Source organism: Lagenorhynchus albirostris, chromosome 16, assembly GCF_949774975.1.
Source record: "Lagenorhynchus albirostris chromosome 16, mLagAlb1.1, whole genome shotgun sequence".
In the NCBI taxonomy this organism is placed as follows: Eukaryota; Metazoa; Chordata; class Mammalia; order Artiodactyla; family Delphinidae; genus Lagenorhynchus; species Lagenorhynchus albirostris.
Genome location: NC_083110.1, coordinates 31,178,212 through 31,201,465, shown reverse-complemented (window position 1 = coordinate 31,201,465; position 23,254 = coordinate 31,178,212). Strand labels below are relative to the sequence as shown.

General features: G+C 48.6%; 1 protein-coding gene across 4 annotated transcripts in view; it reads right to left on the bottom strand.

Annotated features, from left to right (window-relative positions):
- Positions 1-23,254, bottom strand: part of TSPAN14 (tetraspanin 14) — a 55,116-nt gene that overhangs the window by 21,372 nt on the left and 10,490 nt on the right. For all 4 annotated transcript variants that reach the window (XM_060125985.1, XM_060125986.1, XM_060125983.1 and 1 more), the window contains exon 2: positions 6,929-7,026. In XM_060125985.1, coding sequence (XP_059981968.1) covers positions 6,929-7,009 — 81 coding nt within the window. In that variant the 5' untranslated portion in view covers positions 7,010-7,026. The remainder of the gene's footprint in view (positions 1-6,928; positions 7,027-23,254) is intronic.

Genomic DNA, 23,254 nt, shown 5'->3' with positions numbered 1-23,254 from the left:
CGCGCAGGCTTCTCCCTAGTTGTGGTGTGCTAGCTCCAGAGCGCACGGGCTCAGTAGTGGCGGTGTGTGGGCTTAGTTGCCCTACGGCATGTGGGATCTTAGTTCCCTGACCAGGGATTGAACCCCCGTTCCCTGCACTGGATGGCGGATTCTTAACCACTGGACCACCAGGAAAGTCCCTAGAAGTGATTTTTTTTAAAGCATTTCTAGGAAAAAAAAAAAAAAAAGGTACAAACAAGATGGGAATAGGGTACTCCCCCATAGATGACAAATCACCCCAGCAGACTGGGCCACGCTGACTATTTACCGGCCAAGGAAGCAGAGTTATACACACCACCAGTTACTTAGACCTGACGCCACCCTGTGAGTGTGTAATAATCATATGTCCTGGGGAATAATCACAGTGCACCATACGGCCCATCCTCACAAATCCCTCCTGGTGGTCCCAGCCGCAGATGCGCCTGAGCCAGTGAGATCAGGAGCTGAGGCCCTAAACGGATCAGCAACTCCTAGTTCTAGCGGAGTCTCTAATTAAGCAATCCTCGCCCTCTGTCTTGGCAAGACAAAATGTGGAAAAATACACAAACACACACCCCTATGAGCCAAAAGATAAGGCGGTCTATTTCCTATGAATTGGGGCAGCCCTTCTGGAGAATATGACCATATAAATGTCAGGACGGTCAAAACGATGGACACACCTTCTGACTCATTTACTCTCACTCCTGGGAATCTATCCCAGCAAATAATTTCTCCCCTTTCCCCAAAGGGAAGAATCTGTGTTACAAAAGCTAATCACCGCTCCTTATCTAGGATAGTAGAAAAATTGGAAACAACCTAAATGTCCAATATAGGAATTTCCAAAAATACAATCAGGAAGACTGTGCGGCAACCTGGAATGTTCTACACTAGGTGATGCTGATACGAAAACGCACACTTCAAGATCACGTGGATACTCTCACCAAGATGTGAAACTATGTGTGACTGCAGACAGGAAAATGGAGACTGAAGGAGGGAACACAGTCAGGTTGGGATGCCTTGTGTAGTCTTCTAGAATTTCCATGCAGTTACAAAAGTTTAGTAAATAAAACTGGAAGGGAAAAAAGGTACCACCTCTCAGCAGTGGAAGTGAAATAGTCTACACATGTTATTAAAACACTAGACTTTCCCTTTCTGATTGCATTGAGTTACCAAGAAATGGAAACAGAGAAACCATCTGCGCTCAGACCTAGGGATCAGGCCTTGGGGTCTGATATCACATGAACAGAGTTCAGCTCAAGTAAGGGCAATTCTCTAACGGTTAGAATGATCCAGAGTCAACAGCCCATTGTGGGGCCAGACAAAGAGAGTTAAGACCATCCACCCACAAAAATGCCACAAACGGGAGCAAGGGTAGGGAGCTGCCGTTAGGTCCTTCCACATCAGACTGGCTTTGCCTCTCTCGGGAAGGGTTAGGGTTAGGGACTGTCCTGGTTTGCCTGGGGCAGTCCTGGGGCACATCTGTTGTTCCGGCAAAATTCTTAATAATCTCTCTTTCATTCTTAAAAGTTTCCCAACTTGGAGCACAAATTACATGCTCACCCTACTCGTGGGAGGCATCTGTTACTTCGAAGGAAGGGGCCTCAAGCCATGCGGGTCACAGAGCACAAATGTTCATGTTTCTCACCCAGAAACAGGCTGCACATTAGGGTCAGCAATGAATTCCCGCATTTTGCAAGCAGGGAAGCTGTGGCTCAGACCTGCCCTTGTCACTGAGAAGGTCCACAGCAGAGTGGGGGGCTCTCTGTCGTCTGTGCCTACAAGCAGTCTCCGTTTTTCACTTTTAATCCACCTCTGAAATAAATCCAGGCAAGGGCTTTATCAGAATCTTTGCAGATTAAACTCAGTGTCTGTGGTGGGAGCTGCAGGCATCATCAGAATCATCCCTCGAGAGGATTCATTCAGCAAAACCAGGGAAGCTCAGATTCTCTGTGGAATCAGGTGGGGTGAGAATGAACAAAGACAAAGGCTGTAAGCCCCTCCCAGCTTCCTTTCCTCTGCAAGTCAAAGTGAGATTTTTTTAAGAATTTTAATCATAGTAAAGTACACATAATATAAAACTTACCACCTTAACCATTTTTAAGTGTACGGCTCAGTGGCATTAAGTACATTCACAGTATTGTGAAACCATCACCACCGTCCACAGAACTCTTTCCATCTTGCAGAACTGACACTCTGTCCCCATTAAACAGTAACCTCCCATTTTCCCCTCCCGCCAGCCCCTAGTACCCACCATTCTACTTTGGGTCTCTGAAGCAGACTACTCTATGTACCTCATATAAGTGGAATCATAGAGTATTTGTCCTTTTGTGTTTGGTTTATTTCATTCAGCATAATGTCCTCAAGATTCACCCATGTTGTAGTATGCGTAGGAATTTCCTTCATTTTTAAGGCTGAATAATATTCCACGGCCTGTATAGACCACTTTTTGTTTATCCATTCATCCTTCGGTAGACACAGGGGTTGCTTCTAGCTCTCAGCTATTATGAATAACGCTGCTACGAACAAGGGTGCACAAATATCTATTCAAGATCCTGCTTTCAATTCTTCTAGGTATATGCCCAGAGGAGAACTGCTGCATCATATGGTAATTCTATTTTTTACTTTTTGAGGAACCGCCATACTTTTTTTCATAGCATCTGCACCATTATACGTTCTCACCAACAGTGCACAAGGATTCCAGTTTCTCTACTTCCTCACCAACATTTGTTATTTTTCTGGTTTTTAATAATACCCATTCTAATGGGTGAGAGTGATATCTCATTGTGGTTTTGATTTGCATCTTCCTGTGTCAAAGTGAGATTTTGCCCTAGAAACAGGTCTAACACATCCAAGGAATGATTGTAATTTTAAAAAACCAGGCTTCCCTGGTGGCGCAGTGGTTAAGAATCCACCTGCCAATGCAGGGGACATGGGTTTGAGCCTTGGTCCGGGAAGATCCCACATGCCACAGAGCAACTAAAGCCCGTGTGCCACAACTACTGAACCTGCGCTCTAGAGCCCACGAGCCACAAATACTGAAGCCCGCGCACCTAGAGCCCGTGCTCCACAATAAGAGAAGCCACCACAATGAGAAGCTCGCGGACCACAACAAAGAGTAGCCCCTGCTCGTGGCAAGTAGAGAAAGTCCAGCGCAGCAATGAAGACCCAGTGCAGCCAAAAATAAATAAAGAAATAAATTTATAAAAAGAAAAGAGAGAAGCCACCGCAATGAGAAGCCTGCACACCGCAACGAAGAGTAGCCCCCGCTCGCCGCAACTAGAGAAAGCCCGCGCACAGCAACGAAGAGCCAACAAGCCAAAAATAAATAAAATAAAATAAATTTTAAACTAATAATAATAATTTTAAAAAACCGAGAAAGGGTAAAAAGTGCTAGTGCCCTCAAAATGCTGTGGTGGCAGCATTTTCCTGACATCCCTGTGATAAGATCCCCATGAAGCCCAGCTCCATGTACACCCAGTAAAACATGCAGTTCAGAACACACACAAACACTGCGGGCATCCACATCTCTCGCCTCAAGCAAGTATTAATGGTCCCTTGGAAAAATCTTGGCCTTGAAGTTGGAAGGAGACAGCTTAAAAAGAAAAAACACAAAAAAAACAGTTAGAGTGCTACAGGTGTTTGCTATAAAGAACGTTACTGTGAAAATAATTCTGGATGGAGCAAACTGTTAAATAAAACCTCTGCTTGTTCCAGCACCTGGAATTGGTCAAAGAATTCAACAGGTTGCTTCTGCATATTCAAACCTGCCTAAGGAGCCCAAGTCCACCGTCAAGGCTGTCATCCTTCTGCTCCGCTTTCTCACTGTTAATTCATCGAAACCAAACAAAAACTCTCTGCAAAATGATCCATCTGTGCTTTGCTTCAAAATAATCCAAGGTGGGGGAAGATATAAATTAAACATGATAGGCTGAGTTGGTAACTTCTGAAGCTAGCTGATGGGAACATGGCAGCCGGGGTGGGGGGTTCATTATATTCCTCTACTTTTGTATTTTCTCCATTTAAAGAAGAAAACTTCTCTGAAGAGGTAAGGGCTTGGCACATCATCTTACTCATTTTCAACAACCTTGTGAGGCAGGCAGCAGGCAGGTGACAGCAGTATTTCACAAAGAAATCAGCTCAGGTTGAGAGTCCAGACCGGCACCCAGGAACCCCCGCTGCACCATGCACTTCCCTAAGGGCTCTGCGCCCCAATTCCCAAGCCTCATTCCACATTCCCAGCTCCTGTGCAGATGAAGACAGCAAATCTCCGCCTAGAACCCAGCAGGGAGGGGCCGGGCAGCCTACCCCTCTCATTTTCCCAACAGAGCTCTCATGCCTCGTTTTCCTGACTGTTCCCGTTTGTCCTGTCCTGTTCTGCCCCAGTGCACACTAACCGAAAAATGATTAACTCTCGACCACGGACACTGCCAATTCTGCAAAACTCCGATAACGCTGTAGCCCCCTTGAATCACCAAGCAGACTTGCTACAATTCTGGATTCATGAGCTCTGCTATGTGAATCTGGTGCTGCAAATGTATTATATTGGGCAAGTTAGTAAAGCTTCCCAAGAGCAAAGAATCTATCCCGAAGACGCTCTGAAGAAACAGAGATTACCAGGGCCCTGGGCCACAGCAGCAGCAGGAGAGTTTCACCCCAGATGCAAAAATCAGGATGCGAGTTAGAGGTCAGGATGTAAGGCCAAGCAAGCACAGCGGGCCACCGGGCAAGGGGTACAACAGGAGGGTGGACAAAGTGTCTAAAGTGTCAAACCACCTGCCTAAGCCAGGTGGCCCTCAACTGTGCACCTGGCTGGGGGCTGGGGACTCCAGGTGAGGCCAGAAGGCTCTCCTCCAGACAGGGAGCAATGCAGGTCTGAGAAGCCACACATCTCAGGGAAGGGGCAACCACAGTCCTCCCATTAGGAGGGGCCCACAGGAACCACCTCAAATGTCCAGCACTGCCCTACCTCAGGGGCAATAATGAGGCTGCTGGTGAAAGGTTGTCTGGGCACCAGAAAAGTCCTGCGGTGAATGGCCAAGCCACTGAATCGCACCCTACTTCTCCAGGACAGAAAACCCCCCAAACTTTGAGATAAATCATCAGGGGGTGATGCTGGAAAAACAAGGGTGAAAGGCTGAGAGATCCTGGTAAGTCGGCCTCGATGTCAAAAGTTCCAGTCCAAATAGGAAATGCCAAAATCCTCAGTAGAGGCAAATGTGGCATCATGACCACTTATCCTGTCCCTCCTTCTCCATCAGGCCCCACCCAGACACTAGCTGCAGACTCGACGCTTGTATTAAATGAGGTTTTAAAACCCTCTGTGCATGGTCATGTCACCGTGCTCTCCTGCACAGAATCAATGTCTGCCTCCCCCTGGACCAATGCCACTGACATGCTCTGATATCTCCCTTAACCCCTTGACCAGTTCCAGCCAGTACCCATTGCTCCTCTTTAAGGCAAGAGTCCTTGAAAGAACTGTCATGAGTCACTGGTCTCCACTTTCTCATGTCCCATGGGCTCCTGGACCAACTCCAGGTGGGTTTCCATCCCCAGCAGTTCTGGTCAAGGTCATACCCTCCACCTTGTCAAAGCCAATGTCAATTTTCTGTCCTCATCCTACTCCCCTCTACATGAAGGGCTTCCTCTCAAGGCTTCCACGACACAAAATCTCCTGGTCTTCCTTTTACCTCAGGCCACTCACTCACTCACAGCCAACTTTGGAGAGGACTTTCCTCCTCAACCCCACCTCTAGCATCCCCACCTCAATATTCAGACCCCTCCTCTCCTCAGTCAATACACTCTCCTTCGATGATCTGGTCACCCCTTCCTCTGATGGTGGCCAAGACTTTCATCTCCAGGATGGCCACTGGTACGGGACACTGACATGTCCATGTGGCTGGCTAAGAGACCATTCAAACCCTTCTGCCCCAAATGCCCATCTCAGAACATGGGACCACCATCCATGCCTTCACTCTGCAGAATCACTCCAAAATCAGATGATACCATCCAACTTATAACCTACCAAGAGTTACTGACAGAAGTAGAATTCCAGCTACTTACTGGGAACCATACAGTCCTGCATGACCTGGCTTCTTCATGCCCGCGTCCTCACCTGTGTCCCCTGTGCCCTGTACTCACTCAGCTCCAGCCACATGCCCTTCTTTTTGCTTCTTGCACATGCCAAGTTCATTCCTGCCTCAGGACCTCTGCACATGCTGCTCTCCCTACCTGGAGCTTTCTTCCCAAGACCCCATATAGCTGTGTCTTCACTAGTACTCAGGTCTCAGCCTACAAGCCACCTCTCCTTAGAATGTGCTTCCCAACCACCCTGGCCAAGCGGCTTCCCCCTCCCTGCTCTGAGGCTCAGTAGGCTAACACCCCTTCTGATTGAACACCAGCACCACAAGGACAGAGTTTACTCCCCTTGTCCACCCTTACCTCCCAGAGCCCAGGACAAGGCCTGGCCCACAGTCCAATGTGCACAGAGGACCCGGCAGCTGATGCCTCTTTGGGGCATTCCTGGGGTGTGGATGGAGGGAAACCGACACGCATCTGGGTCAGAGCCCCATCTTCCTAAACCCCCACAGCTGGGGTAGGGCCCCTTAATCTAGTCTTCAATCACCTTGGCCTTCCCCATCACAGCACCTGATGGTCTACTTTATAATTTATTGGGTTGGCAAAACAGTTTGTTCTGGTTTTTCCGTTTTGAACGGAACTGGATTTTCCAGTTTTTTGAACAAACTTTTTGGTCAACCCAATACTTGTCACTGGTTTCATGAGGGCAGGACCCTGACTGTCAGCCACCTCACCCAGAGCCTCACGGGGCTCTGGCAAATCAAAAGAACATGAAGAAGCATGATTTACTAATTAAGGACTATGCCAGGGAACATGGCTGCTCTCATCCACTCACCCAGAAGACGATGTTGTAGCTGAAAAGGAGGTACTTGTACCAGCAGCTGACCTCGGCGTTGGAGTATCTATAATAGTGCATCTTCTGAGAAGCAGGATCTGTGGAGAGAGGAGGAGTGATGAGACAGCTGGTTCAGTTTGGAAACATCTCCCCAAAACCTGCTCCCCAAGGAAAGAGCAAAGGCAAGATACAGACTCAGGCTCCAGAAATCCCCAAATTGTCCCCTGTGCTCTTTTACTAGTCCAGACGTGGGTTTACTATCAATGGCAGCTACAGGTTAGACAAAAATCAGGTGAAGTCAACTTTCCATAAACAGCCAAAAGAATAAGAGGAGAATTTTTGAAAGAATGGAGAACGGTGATTTTTAAAAAGTGTGTTCTAAATACCAGGACTTCTGCTGGGAACCTTCCCAAACATTATCTCATCACCTCTCCATTGGGTTGATTTCCCCACTTCCTGATGGGGAAACAGGAGTTCAGAAAGGTCATGTGACTTGCCCAACAGCAAGACAAAAACAACAGGGCCCAGGATCTAAACCAAGGCGGGGGCAGGGGGGGAGGTTGGGGGTTCCCCACAGTCCACATTCTTTCCACCCACGGCTACCTGGGGCAGAGCAGCCAGGAGTTGAGGGAACCAAAGGAAGAAATGAGGGCTTGACCACTGAGAGCCGCGTTTAGGAAGAAGAGATGAAAGGGCAGGCCTGGACGTGACCTAACAGTGACCAGTCAGGAAAAGCCATATTTGTTCATCTAACATTTTCTGAGACAACCTCCCAAGCTCACCCTCAAAGGGTAAGGAAGGCAGATCTCCCGGGCAGGGAGATCCTGTGAGCCCACAGCAGCCAGCCCTCACCCCATTGCCCCTTCCTCTGCCTAACCTCCCACCTACCAGGACCACTGTTTTGGCCTCTTGGGGCTGCAGTAAAGCTTGGATTACAGAACACTGAACTGCACAGGGTGAAGGAGGGGCCACTCTTTTTCATCTGTGTCCATCCGCCAAAGCCTGCACAAACGAGGGTACCCTCAAAGGGGAGTGAATTCCGAGGGCCTGGTCCACCTTTACAATGTTCCTTTTTGAACCCCAATGGCAACCTAGGTGAACCCTTAACTCCTCCATTATCCCCTGCTGTCAAACAGTGGCTGAATGGTGGGGAAGGAGGCAGGTGCCTGCCCCAAGCTGACCCCCAGGGTGGGATCTAAGGCTCACGGGGAACGCTCCCCCCCACCCCCTATTCGCCCCACTCCCCAGGGTGAGGAGAGGAACAAGATGTAACCCAGAGCCTAAGGCAAAAACGAACAAGGCTACTCTGGCAGTGGGGAGACAAACCACCCGCAACGGCAAAATCCCTTCCTGTAAGGTGGCCTCGGTGGCCTGGCCACTGGTCTGTAACGTTCTGAGAAAGTGTTGCCAAGCAGGGACATGAAAACCACATCCTTCTGGAAACGGGTGCTCTGACTGCTCCACCATCCTTCCCACAGAGCAGAACCAACAGGCAGAGCCTGGACACCACCATCCACTGGCTCCCCTCCCTCCAGGAGCAATGGGAGCGTGGTCAAGGCCCAGCTGGGAGTGCAGGCCGGCCTGGCCTCAAACCCAGCCAGGGAGGGGCAGTGACCCAGCAGCCCCATGCCCACTTCCCCATCCCACCAGCAGAGCAGCAATTCTACAAAACTGCCCTCCGAGAATGCGTGTGAACACAGCCCCAGGTAATGAGGGACAATACTGGACACAAGGACACACAGGAGGCCTGAACACAGCCTGGGCCACACAGGGTGGCTGCAGGGAGAGGAAAAGGAGCTCTCAGGCAGAGATTCCTTCCTTCAGCGACATGACCTGACCTGGGCAAGCGTCTGCCTCTCAGGGCCTCAGCATCCTCAACTAAAATGGGGCCTTAACGACTGATTCCTAATGTCACAGGAGATCAGCCAGCAGCATCAAAATGACTTACTCTAAACACAGATTTCTGGAGATTCTGATAAGCAGGTCTGGGTTGGGGCCAAGAATCTCCAGTTTTGACAAATTCCCCAGGTGATTCCTGCCATGCCTAATGGACGAGGTATCAGCTTGGGCACAGAAGGCTGTAGTCCCTCTGGGGATCTTGCAAAGGTGGAAGGACCTTGTCAGCTGTATTTGCAGCACAGAGACTGGGAATGCAGTAGTGATGGCTCCTGGTAAGGAATTAACTAAAAGTAACCAAAATTCACCCACTTGTGTTTTGCAGATTACAAAACCCCAAAGCACTGGTTTGTCTTCCTAGCTGCAGATGAGTGAATTAATCCACACAGGAAAAATTTTTTTAATCTAAAACTCAAGTAAGTTTAAGACAGAGAACAGCCAGCTTGGCTGGAAATGACCTATGAGGCAGAAAAATGTTTAAGTGGTAGAAACCCCGTTCTTTGTATGGACAAGACAATCCTGCTCCCTGGAAGGCCAAATGCACCTCCCCATCTGTGCATCCTAAAGAAGCCAGAAAGTGGATGGCCGTGCCCTCCATGGAACTGGGCCCCAGAGACTGGGGAGGGCTGCTCAGGCATGGTACCCGAATGTTCAGGAATCCAAGAGGGCGCTCCTTGGACATCATTTAACCTAAGCATAGTAAAGAGCTCTCCCCAGAGCTCTGAAGCAGTAAACAAAGCCAGGTTCCCTTCTTTCTCCTTGGTCTTGGCTCCACAAAGAAGCCAGCTAATTAGCACTGGCCTGTATGCTTTCCACAGCACTGCAGACCTCATCCCTACCCGCTTGCCCAGGGCCTCTGAAAAACGATGACCCTGAGGTGACACAGGGACTCTCCATGTGGAGATCCCTGGTCTCCTTCAGCTCCAGCCAGGTAAGCAGGGAGAACATGGAAAGGCCACAGGGATCTCCTTGGCACACAGGCTGCAGGGAGCCTGTGCTCTGGAATGTGGATTCTCTGCAGCGGGCTGCTTTTCTCACCATCTGCTCCCCTCTCCTCCACTGGGCTCCCAGGGTCTCACCCCAGCAAAGACTCACAACCAGGAAATAACTCTGCTTTCACAGATGTCAGGGTCCGAACCCACACCCGGAGAATCTCAACAACCATGACGTAAACCCCAAGCCCTCACTCCCTGGTAACTTAAACACTCGAAACTATACCAGCCAGGTCCATGCCAGGGAATGATCAGAGAGAAACACCCTAATCATCCATCAGATGATGTGTCACACTCAGATATGTCCCCTTACATGCCTGCCACCCCCCTCCCCCGCCAGAGCACTCGCATGAGGACTGTGCCATTTGTGTTGGACCAAAATAACCTTATGAGGTCTTGGAGCAGGGTGTCTCAATGACACTTATTTCCCCATTCCAACCCACAGAAGAGGAAACTGTTGACAGGAAACCGTTTAGTCTTTCTTCACCCACTTGTTTATTCCTCCTCCCCATGGGAAGAGAAGGCACTCAACGAACCAGGAGGTGAGGAGAGTGACCCCAGCCCATACTTCACCTAAGGAGCAGGGAGGAAAGGCTGCCTCTCACTCCTGACCTGCTCGCTCTGTTCTGGGACCAGGAGGTGGAGAAGCAGGTCCTGAACTTCAGCCAGAAGATCCAGGTCTCCACACAGGCAAGTCCCAGAATTTAAATGGAAGGAGGTAACAGTTAGACCTGTTTGGACCCTAGCCTAAGCCACATCCTCCAACGCAGGGCCTTGGGTTTGGGGGGGAATGAAGCCAATGAGCATCTGAGGTCTGGCTTGGCAGCTTCAGAACCTCAGTGAAGGAGAAAAGACTGTTGAGTGCTCCGCGGACACCAGCCTGAGGTGTTACCCAAAATTTACCAAGGACCAAAGAACAGAAGGCGATGAGGACAGCGGCGCTGAAACCAAAACCGGATCCGACCCAAAAGTTAGCCAAAGTGACTCCAGAGTGACTGTGGTCCCTGACTTCTCACCTTCTTTGGTCACCCTAGTCACGTCAGAGGAAGGCAGAACTCAGCTCTCTACCAGCTAACCAATTAACACCAAGACCATTTACCCTAAAATACATACACAGACTAAGAACTTTGCCTCCTAACAGAAGATGAATAAACTTCTCACAAATACTAATTACCACCACAATTGAGAAGAATCTCCAAAAGCTATTTTGTGTTTTTTGCATAGAAAACAATTATCAGAAAAATTTAATTCCAAGTCCACAAACTGTCTCAACTCCAAAAGTTATCAAAACAGAATAAAGCATTTATGTGGCAAATAGGAGGCATGTGTTTGTCGAAACATCAACTTCTTAAAACAAGGGGGAAAGTCAGAATTATTTTAAGTGTTGAGATAGCTCCTTTGCGATCAGAGAGGAACTGAATAACACACTAAACCAATCTAAATATTAAAGGCTACATGTACACACACACACACGCACACACACACACGCACCAATCTCCTTCACTTTTGAGCCAACAGGAAAACACAATCAAAAGTACAAAAATATCAATATAAAACAGGTAAGTTTTTAAATTCCCATACAATTAAAAGTAACATTAAAATTAAAAAGGAAACACAAATGATAAGCTACCTGCAGCTGCAGCTATTATGACAAAGGGTAAATACCATCTGCAACATATAAAAATTCATACTTTAGTCGATTTACAAAGTTGTGTTAGTTTCTGCTGTACAGCAAGGTAATTTTCCATTATGGTTTATTGCAGGATATTTTCCATTATGGTTTATTGCAGGATATTGAATATAGTTCCCTGTGCTATACAGTAGGACCTTGTTGTTTGTCTATTTTATATGTACTAGTTTGTATCTGCTAATCCCGAACTCCTAATTTATCTGTCCCCCACCCCCTTTCCCCTTTGGTGAACATGAGTTTATTTTCTATGTCAAAAAAAAAGAAAACAAAAAATTCATACTTAACAAAAGATCCTAGTTTTAGACAAATAGACAAAGGATACGGGCGTTATACTGAAATGGAAGGACAATACAATTCATAAATGGAAAAATATTCATAGTCACTGGAAATGAAACTTAAAGACAACTCGCAGATAGTGTTTTACACTTTTTAGTTTAACAAAATCACCACCACTATTGCTGGCAAGCCACGGTGAGGCTAGTGCATGCATACCTTGCTGGCATGGGAGTAAACTGTTACTAACTCTTTGGTAAGCAATACAGTTACAGACATTCAAATTCAAAAAAAGAAAAGTCAGACCCTTAATCCAGTAAACTCATGACTCAGAATTTGCCTCAAGGAAAGAAACCAAAAGAAGAAAAACAATATGAGTTAAGTATGAAATCTAAACATGCTGGTTTGCAATTATGAAACAATTTGTAAGCATGCGGTCAAAGGTCAAAGTGGAAACTAAAAGCGTGAAAATGGTTTCATGGGTTGGTAGACATACAAGTGATTTTCTAAAAAGGTTTTCATCATCGCACTTACCATTACCACCTTTGTATTAAAACTATAAACTGAGGGTCTTCCCTGGTGGTGCAGTGGTTAAGAATCCGCCTGCCAATGCAGGGGACGCAGGTTCGAGCCCTGGTCCAGGAAGATCCCACATGCCGTGGAGCAACTAAGCCCGTGCACCACAACTACTGAGCCTGCGTGCCACAACTACTGAGCCTGTGCGCCACAACTACTGAAGCCCACGTGCCTAGAGCCTGTGCTCCGCAACAAGAGAAGCCACCGCAATGAGAAGCCTGCGCACCGCAACGATGAGTAGCCCCCGCTCGCCGCAACTAGAGAAAGCTGGCACGCAGCAACGAGACCCCAGGCAGCCAAAAATAAATAAATAAATACATTTATAAAAAAATAAAATTTAAAAAAATAAACAGAGGCCACTGCTGGTGGAGGATGCTGGCCCCCCAAATGTGATGACCTCTGTAGGCAAAGTAAACAGGGCTCGTCTACTTTGGGATAATATTAACTTGTAAGATTCCTTCCTCTTCCCTCTTCCTCCCACTTTTTAATTTAAAAAGTAGCACACGCTCAACTGTAAAATACTTGGACAATTCAGAAGTGTGCAAAGGGAACTGGCAATGAGAAGTCAATGGCTTTCAAATTTTTTACGATGGTCCACAGTAAGCAGCACATTTAACAATCAATCCAGGGCACACATAGTTACATGCACCCCTGAGTTTTGTGAAACAGGACTTCCCCTTATCACAGGCCATGTATTCTAGATTTGCTGTTGCTTTAATTTTTTTCAAAATTGTCCCTGCACATAATCTACGAATCAGCGACTGTAAAAGCTGTGTTGAGAAAAACAGCAGATCCCAGGTCTCAAGGCCAGGCCTTGCCCTTTCCAGGGACTCCCTCAACTTCTAGCTGGTCTTGACGTTAACTTCCCAAATATCTCTTAGAAATTTCTGTATATGATATGTTTGTCTTACCATGATTATTTTTCCTAGACAACTTTTTGTTCTCTGGAGTTAATAATTCTTATTTTTCTGTTTGTTTAATTTTCTATGAATTTATTAATAGTCAACCCCAAATTCAATGCCAGTTGTCCAAATCTCCTCTCAATAAGTTCACTCACATAAGATGTCCTACTTCTAGTTCTTCTTCCAGAAGAAACCTCTCCTGGAATCCTCTGAGCGGCTTTAATCTGGACTGGGTCCCAGAACTCCCTTTTGCCTCATTTGGAATACAGCCTACGAGAGAGCCAGTCTTCGTTCACCTTTGTGGAGGAAATCTTCAGGGCAAAAGGGAAGTTTTTCAGACCCTGTATGTCTGAAAACATCTTTATTTTACCTTCATTTCTGAATAAAAGTTTGGCTGTGTATAGAGTTCTAGGTTGGGAGTCAATTCTACTGAGAATAATGAAGGCGTCGCCCTACCTATAATCCAGGGTATTGAGAAGGCTGAAACCACTCGGATTCCTGATCTTTGTATTTAACCTGTTCCTTTCTCTCTGTAAACTTGTAGGATCATCCCTTTCTCCCCAGCACACTGACATTTCAGGGTACTGGTCTATCTTCATCCACTTGGCTCAACATCTGATGAGTCCATACAATATGGAAACCTATATCTTTCTAGGAAATTTTTTTCTGGATGATTTTTCCCACTTGCATTTTTCTCTGTTCTCTCCTTCTGCAGCTCCTATATTAATGGATATGGGAACCCGGGCTGATTCCTTAAATTTCTTACCTCTTCTGCTCTATTATCCATCTCTTCATCTTTCTTGTCTATTTTCTGGAAGACTCTTTCAACTTTATAATAATTCTAATTATTCTAATAATTCTGATATTTTTGCTCTGCTCTTACTCTTTTAAACTTTTAATACTTTTTTGTTTTCTAAATGTTCCTTTTGTATAGTATCCTATTCATATTTCATAGATATAATATTTCTTATCTCTCTGAGAAAATGTCTAATTTTTTTCAAAATATTCTCTCTAAATAGAATATTTATTTCAAGTTGCCTTTTCCCCCCTACTTGTTTTGCTTCCTTTCATGTTAGGTACTTTCTTCAGATATTAGCAATCTTTGGTAATCCTCATGACTACGAATAGATGCCTAAGAACTGACTAGTAGCACTGAGTTCTTGGGCAGGTGAGTTTCTGTGCAGGGAGATCTGGCTGGGCCATCTGCTAAAGATGTCATCAGCATCTTTAGTTCTTTCCTCTTAGGCCGGTCAGGTTCCCCAGTGAAGTGTCTTTTAATCTCCTGCCTGAAAGGTAAGGGGCTGGCTGTCAGTGTTTTAGAAGCCAAGTGGGATAAAAGGCTGGGGAATGGAGGTAGTCTTCATATGAACCTCCCAGAACACCTGGAGTCTCCCAGGCCCTTGGTTTCTCCTTCAGCAGAAGGAATCTCCAATGTCCAGCTAAAGGGAAGAAGCAGTCACCAAGCACCACTGAGAAAGGAAAGGGCTCTAACCACATCAACTGCTTTCAAACAATTCTTATATTTAGCCACCTCTGATGCCCCTCCCCCGCAAACCCCCCTAAAATAATAATATGGTGACACCAACTCCTACATTTCAAACTGAGCGCCTCACCCATCTAATTATTGGTTTGCAAATTTTTTCTTGCTGTTGTTTCCTTTCCCATTCTCCCTGTCCTCGTAGATTGATTGCTTTTTAAAAATTCCCTTTATCTTAACTTTTGTGGGGTTTTAGGATAAAATAAAATTAGGTGTGTCCACTCAATCCACCATTTTTACATGGATCTCTAGGATGACTTCAACATTTTTTTAATTGCCATCTTTTTACTGAGCAAAGTCAAAAAACAGGAAGTATAATTTATAACCATATAGAAGAAAGGACAAATGAGATTTTGCAGATGTAATCAAGATAATCAATTTACTTAAAATAGGGAAACTGAGTGGGTCCAGTGTAATTACATGAGCCCTTAAAAGCAGAGCCTTCTCCCAGCTGAGGGCAGTAGTCAGAGAGATTCCAAGCATGAGAAGGATGCAATGCATTGTTGCTGGATCTGAGACAGAGGAGCCACATACAAGGACCAGAGAGGCTCCAGGAATTAAGGGTAGCCCTGGTTGACAGCAAGGAAACAGGACCTCAGTTCTACAACAAACAGCAAGGAACTAGGTTCTGCCCCAGAACCTCTTCTGAATGCAGCCTGCCTACCCCTTGATTTGGGCCATGTAAGACCCCTAAGCAAAGAACCCAGCTGAACTCTGTTGACCTGGACAACACCATCCACCCATATCCCGAGCTAGAACCCAAGTTATCCTGCTGGCTCCCCCCTGCCTCATTCTCCAGACTCAGCCATTCACCAAGATTCAACCTTTCTACCTGGCCTTCGAGGCTCCCAGTACTTGTACCTGCCCACAGGCCCATCCCAGGGAAGGGCAGCCATATTCCCAATGGAGCTGGGAACCCTGCTGCACCTCCAAACAGCACACCTTAGGCCCTGGACTTTCCAGGTCCTCAGTACCCACTGAGTACTGGCCGCAGGAATAGGGAGGCCCAAGGGGAGAAGTCTAGGAGGAGACAGGTGACTTTCAAGGGAAATGGGTTCCAGTAGGAGAGATGGTCACAAAGGCAGGCCAGAGTAGGCTGCCTCACTGCCCATGGGAATCACACACAGGAAGGACGTCCTGCCTCAGCCCTGGGGCACCGCCACCCTGAGAGGGGAAGGAGGGGTCAGGTCCACGGGCTCCCCACTCAGCTCTGACTCACCCTCAGAAGTGTCTAAGTCCTCCCCTAACCCATACCCCTCAGGACCCAACTCCCCATACTCAGAGTCTGCCAGAAACAGTGCAAGGTTGGACATGGTGGCAGCAGCCACTCACAGGGGTCTGGAAGTTTGACTCTTCACTATGGGAAGACACTACAAAGCCAGCCAGGCGTTAGGGTGGGCCACCTTCCCTTATCACAGGGTCACAAGCACAGGCCCTGCCACACAGGTGTGGGAGAAGGGAGGTTCCCAGAGTTCAGAGACCCTCAGGCCCTTGACTGCCGGACCTGGGATAGCCTCCAGGTGGAGGTCCAGGAAAGCCTAGGCCACCAGCTCTGAGCCCCACCAGGCTCTCCAACGGGCCTAGGATTCTAAGTGCTGTATGAATTGGCTTCCTGTATGAAACTCTGTTCTTAGCAAACACGGCATTATGAGCTTCCACCACCAAAAACCCACAACCCCAAACCTGCTGAGTTTGAGGAGCACCAAGGGGCCCCTCACTAATCTGGTGAGGAGACATCTGTCTACCTCAGTGCTGTCACCAGGGAAGAAGCTGAGGGAGCGAGGGATGTAGGTCAGAGGAGGGAAGTGGGGAGGTGAGGGCTCAGCGGGAAAAATGCTGGGCCTGGAATGGAGGTCACCTAATGCAGCAATTTTCAAACTTACTATTTTTATTACTTTTCAAGCTACAAGAGCTTTTGTACAAAGAGACTCTGACCCAGAAACCCAGCATGGAGGTGGGCATAGCAGGCCTCTTCAGGTGGCTGGTGGAAAGGGGAGGCTCCATGAGCTACACACTTGAAAATGACCGGCCTGGTCCAGCTGATCCCAAAGTCCACAGAACAGGAGAATCCCTCAAGGAGCTTTTTCCAAACTGCACATAGAGACTAGTTTAATAGGACTGTGACAGACCTGGAAATTCACATTTTTAAGAGCTGTCCTTCACAGCCGTCAGTTTGAAGGGACCCCCGCTGGCCCAGTCTGGAACAATGTGAGTGTCAAAATAAACAATAATACTAATACATTTTAACTCATTGAATAAAGTAAGAATCCATGAGTCCATTCTAATATATATAAATGGATAAATAAACAAGTGGAGGAGAAGGGAAAGTTCTTTACAGCAGAATGATAAATGTAAAATTAATGTAATTAAATCATTGCCACTCAGCAACCACAACAGAAATAACTGATAATGGGTTTTCAGTCTGTTCAGGCTGTTATAACAAAACACCAGACTGGACAAAATACCACAGAGCAGGCAGCTTCTAAAGCACAGAAGTTTACTCCTGACAGTTCTGGAGGCTGGGAAGCCCAAGATTAAGGTGCCAGCATGGCCAGGCAAGGGCCTCATCCTGGTTCAAAGCTGGCGCTTTTTCACCATGTCCTCACAAGATGGAGCAGCAAGGGAGCCCTGTGGGGTCTCTTGTAAGGGCACTAATCCTATTCTTGAGGGCTCCACCCCCATGACCTAAGCACCTCCCAAAGGCCCCACATCCTAACATCATCAAACCAGGCACTAGAATTTCAATATGTGAACTGGGGCAGGGGATGACACAAAAACATTCAGTAAACAGGTTCTAAAACCAGTTGATCAAAGTTTGATGAGAAAGCAGCATGTTTACCTAGTCTCAAAGTATCTCCCCATAGGACACTTACTAATTACAAAGAACATAATAGTAGCTCAGCAGTGGAGAAACCCAGCAGATACCGCCTTAACCAAGTGACCACCACTGTCATCACTAGTAATGAGGTCCTCAAGCCAACATCCATCCCTCCTGAAGGGATACACTGAGGACACACCACAAAATGCATAACCTGAGTCTTATCATGACGAAAGATCAAAAAACAAACAAAACAAATGAAGGCAGAGTCTACCAAATAACTCACCTCCAGTAAAATGTAGAATTTGTGGCCATTTTCCATTAAACAAACGAACAAAAAAACATTTGGGCAACAAACAAGTCTGGGGCCCAAACACAGATCTTGAAGATGATTCATCAGGAAGCTTACTCAACTGCTCAGGCAGCACCAGGGTGGTGCCTGCCCACCCAGATGAGGCAGGGCCAGGTCACCCACAGCTGCTGCCCCCCAGCCTCTCAAAAGGCTGTGGGGAAGGAGGCCTGGCACCGTCCTGGCCTCCCAGCTGCCCTCCCTCTGCTGCTGCAGGTGAAGCCGCCTGCTCACGTGAGGATGGGGAGCCCTGCCGTCATGGTGTACGGCACCTTGTGCCCCGATAATCACAGCAGGCCTGTTTCTGAAAACCTAAGTGCACACAAAATGTCTACACCCAGAAGCCAGGTGCACACAAGACGTGGTAATCTGGACCCAGTTTACAGCAACATCCTCAGCATGGACAAGAACCCATGAGGCCTATGTGCTGTGACCTCCAGACCTCAGGACCCAGAGGCCTGGACCCTCTGTCCACCCTGAGGTTCCCTACGAAGGGCGTAAGCCAAGGCCAAGGCGCGACTGAAGCCAAGGGCACAGCAATCCACCAGTGCCCTAACTCACTCTGCGAGCCCCTGGGGGAAAGGCTTTTGTTGTGGGAGATGAACACCTCAGGACCTGTTTCTACATGTCCCGGCACCTGCTGCGTGCCAGGCACCTAGAATGGGGCTGTGGACACCAAGAACTCGAGTGAGACCCGTGCCCGACGCAGGGGGCTCAGGACACGCTTCCCTCTGCTAAATGCAGTCAGGCAGGGGCAGGAGGGCAGGATGGGGCCCAGGAAGGAAGGAAGGAGGAGGCGGGAAGCTGGTCAGGAAATGTTCCCCACAGCAGTGGGTTTAACCGCTACAACCCAGCATGGTGGCAGCCGAGAGTCTCAACAGAGCCCCAGTGTGGCCCCAGCTCTGGGCCAGGCCCTGAGGATGGCACCAAGACCCCACCGGTGTGGCTGCCCTTGCAGGACTGACACAGTTGCGGTAGGGGCCACTCCTAACAGCCGCAAACATACTGAGTGGCAAGTGGGCCTGCTCTCAGAGAGGAGTAAATTCTGCTCCAATAGCTGAGTCCTGGGCAGCCCTCAGGGGAGCTGCTCCGGTGCGAGGATGTGACCTGCCCGTCTAATGTAGGTGGGAAATGTTCTCTTTGCAGGGGTTGCCCTACCCCCACCCTCCTCTGCCCCAACACAAAGAAACTATATAGGAGAACTTAGAATTACACACATTTACTCCTTTTCCTCCATTTCTCCACGCCTGAAAGGCATAAAATACTGTGGCTCTAAGATAGTCAAAATCTTTGTATCCAAAATTGCACAGTTCACTACAATATACCGTGTTGTAAGACAACCAAGCAACCCACTTCACTCCGAGGTCAGCATTGGGAGCACCCCCTAATCCTGCCCTGGGCAGACAGGGGCTCACCAGGCCAGGGCAGAGCCTGGCTCCTGGCCTCCGAGCAAGGCAAACAGCCTGGGGTCAGGCTCACAGAGGGACGAAAGCAAAAGGTGAAGCCCGCTGGAGAAAAATAAATAAATATAACAAAGTGCATTGAAAATGTAAAAGAGAAGAGGAATAAGAGGGGTGGGGGAGGGAGAAGCAGATTTTTTAAAAAATGCAAATCAATGGTGGAACTCTACTGAAAAAAGCTGAGAAGAATCCACAAAGAGACAGAAGATTACCGGCTTAGTCTCTAAAACAGTCCCGGAAAGCCAGGGCATCCCCAGGCCTGGGGGCCCAAGCTCACACCCACGAGCCCTCCACCCACCTCAACCAGAATGCAGGGGGAGGGCAGGCAATCCTAGCGAAATCAGGAGAGTCATCTCAAACATTTTTCCACTAAAAAAAATTAATTTACAATCCCTTTTCTGGACTTTTTATTTGAACTTCAACGTCTACCAAAACATCTTTATATATAGAATGCTTTGTGTTTCTACAAAAAGCAAACAACATTTACAACCTGATTTTGATCTCCTGTCGCCCAGCTGGACGGATGGGGCGGGGCAAGTGGCACCAGATGGCCGAGGGAGGCTCTGCACCCCCTTTCACAAAAGAGGGCTCCAATTACCTCCTCGGCTCAGTGCCCCAAAGTTGACCTCGCCAGCAGGCTTCAGGGAGCCAGCTGCCCGCCAAGGCTGCTTCCACGATCCCCAGACCCACCTCCCAGACACCGCCAGGGCCCAGGGCTACCTGCTGCAAACTGCGCGCCCGAGGGGGTGGGAGCCACGGAGCCGGAGCTGGCAGAGCCCTTTAAAGTCGGCAGCTTTAAGGAGGGCAAGAGGGTGAAGACAGCAAAACCACAAAAGAGACAGAGGAAGGTGCGAGAGTCTCAGGGTGGTGCAGGGCGGGACGAGGTGTCTGAGCCAGTGCTTCTCAAACTTGAAAGCGCATGAAATCACCTGGGAATCTTGTTCAAAGCAGATTCTGCGTCAGCTGCTGTGAGGCAAGTCTGCAGCGCTACAGGCTCCCAGGTGTTGCCAGTGCTGCCCAGTGGGCAGTACTCTGAACAGTGGGGTGTAAGGGGCCCAAAAGAAAAGCAGTAACACTGATGGAGGGAAAGGACCTTTAAGGCAAGTCATGGGGGAAAGCCCACCCACCTAATCGTGCGTCCACTGACAGGGATGCAATCAGCTCTCTCGGAGGAATGCTTTAACTGTGGAATTTGCTCAGTATTTTAGTGCATCCCACTGGATCCTCACAGGTTATTTTTATTCCCATTTCACAGCTGTGGAAGCTACTCTAAACCAAATGTTTATCAAAGCTGGACTCCCTGCCCCTTGGATATCTTCCAAGACCACAGACCTCCTGTGACGCAGGGCAGAAACACACAGCCCAGAACAGTGACAAGGCTGATCCCAGCCCAGCAGACAATGGGAGGAAAGCCATGGGGCACGGGAGGCCTCCCAGGGGGTGGAGGCTGGGTGGGGAAAGGCAGATAAAGGGCCAGAAACCCGTTTTTGCCTCCTGGAATTTTTAACAAAATAAAGACAAAATGTAAATCTAGCCGCCACCCCCAGGACCAAGTTGGATATTTAAGGACAGATGGTATCTCTGTCTTATAGGTTTTGTTTTTACTTTTAACAGCCTGGCCTCACTTTGGTGGGAGGTAAAATAAAGAGCTTTCTTTCCATCCCCAGAGGTTCACCAAAGAGGGAATGTGGTATTTCCAAGAAAAGGGTCAATGCCATTGTCTGAGGCAGGACTATTTCTCAGTGGGCTCCTTGGTGCCACACTCAGCCCCTGAGGACTGGCCGTGTGCTTTTGGGCTCAGGATGGGTGGGTTTCACCATCACCAGCCCCTCAAGAACCTGAGGAAGAAATGCCCCGGGGAAGAGATGCCCTCCGTTAACCCCATCTGATGACATTTCCTCCAAAAAGGTACCCTGAGTTGGTGCGAGGGGCTCAGTGTAGCGACCAAGCATTTTAGACTTAGATTCATAGAACTCAAAGAGTCACGGCTCAAAAACGTCCGAAGTTCATCTGAGCAACCCTTCCATTTTCCAGAGACCTACCCCCATGGAAATGAATCGCCAAGGTCACCCAGAGGGCCAGTCGCACAGCTGGGACCCAACCTCAGCCTTCTCCTTACTTCCCGGCGCTTTTCCGGAGCAGCGTGCTGCCTCAGTCACGACCTTTCCCACACTTGTTTGGGCCCAACTACCCTAAAAGCTGCGTCTGTGTTTCAATGCATATGACTGCGAACTTAGCTATTTTTGCTGAGTCTTGTACAACATTTGCTGAAACAAGGGCACTCCAAGGGGCAACCCTGTCCAGGGCTGGGACTTGCTTCCTAATTTGCGAGGTTGGCTGATAAGAGTCAGATAAGACAGCCAGGCTGATCTCAAGACGGATGGGTTTTGAAAAGATAAAAAAAAAAAAAAAAATGCTAAACACGAAAAAAAGTAGTGAGAGCTCCGGAGTTCTCATACCAAACAACTCTTATGTCAAAGGCAGAGGGACTACATTTCAGCTTCCGGCTGCGGTTTAGAAAGCTGGAGATGTATGAGTTGGGGCGGGCACACTTCCAGAAAGAGATGCCAGAGAGTAACCCTCAGCTTGGCCTGTGACCTCACACTGGGTGAAATCAGACCCCCAGGAGGAAGCTCCTTTTGCCCACCAAAAACTGGGGATGAGAGACATGCAGATGCAAAGGGGCAGGAGATGGATGGTTCCCCTCAGCTGGAGAAAAATTCCCACAACCACAGAGACCAAAAAAAAAAACCTACTGTTTTCTCAACTACCCCTGCCACTAAATGCTAAGAGCTTTTCCTACACAACTCTTTCATGGAGAAGGACCAGGAGGTAAAGGGATCAAAATTTACACTTGGGAGTGGCTTTTTCTGCCAAAGACCAGGAGGCTGGTGCTCCCAAAGGCATCCATGAACTCGCCCTCCTCCCCATCCTTCTCCCTCTCACACACCCTCAGTGGCACAAACAGGCAAGCCCTCTCTCTGTCCTCACTGTACAAGTCAGCATCACTGTGATCCAATAAGATGCAAGACCATCTTTAAACAAACGGAAATCTCAGCACCACCGGGGAGCTGGGGGTACAGCTGGGGGAAGTGACGGTACAGCCGGCAGACTGCACACCATCGGCTCAGTGGGAAGATTCATGTCGTGAGGGCTTCCGCTGGTGCTGTGCACCCGCTGCCTGCTGCCTGCCCAGCCTGCCGCCGCCTGCCTGAGATTCAAGAGCCCGGAGATGGCAGAACAAAGGAAAATGGCCGTGGCTCAGGCAGCGGGGTGGGGGGGCGGGGGTGGAGAGACTGCAGGCCGGCCTGCCAGCAAGCAGGCTTTTCTACAGCTGAGTGCTCCAGCGAGGCACAGGGGACACCGGGCTGAGCGCTGAGGTACAAAGGAAAATGGGGCCCTCAAGACTGACAGCTACCCAGGCACACGCCTGGCCCCCACCCAAGGGTGCAGCTGGGCCGGGAGAGCTCAGGCAGACACCACTCCCAGAGGCAGCGGGCAGGTGGCTGTTAAGACAGGCACTGGGCACCGCTGCTCCTTGCCCAGCTGCTCAGAGCTCTCACACCCAGGGGGGTTCCAGGCATAGCTAGGGGGCTTGAGGGGGGAAGGGGAATCTTGACAGAGGTACCCACAAAGGGCAGGGTCCCTCCAGATTTCCAGGGATGGGGAGCACTGGGAGAGGGCAGAGTTGGGCTAGGCAGCTCACCCAACATCAGAGAACATGAGTGGGGCCCTGGAGTGGCTAAGATCTGTTCACTAAAGGACTTCTATTAGCATAATGGGCTCCCGCTACCAGCAACAATGGAGCCACTGGCCACCCCCTCTCCTCCTCC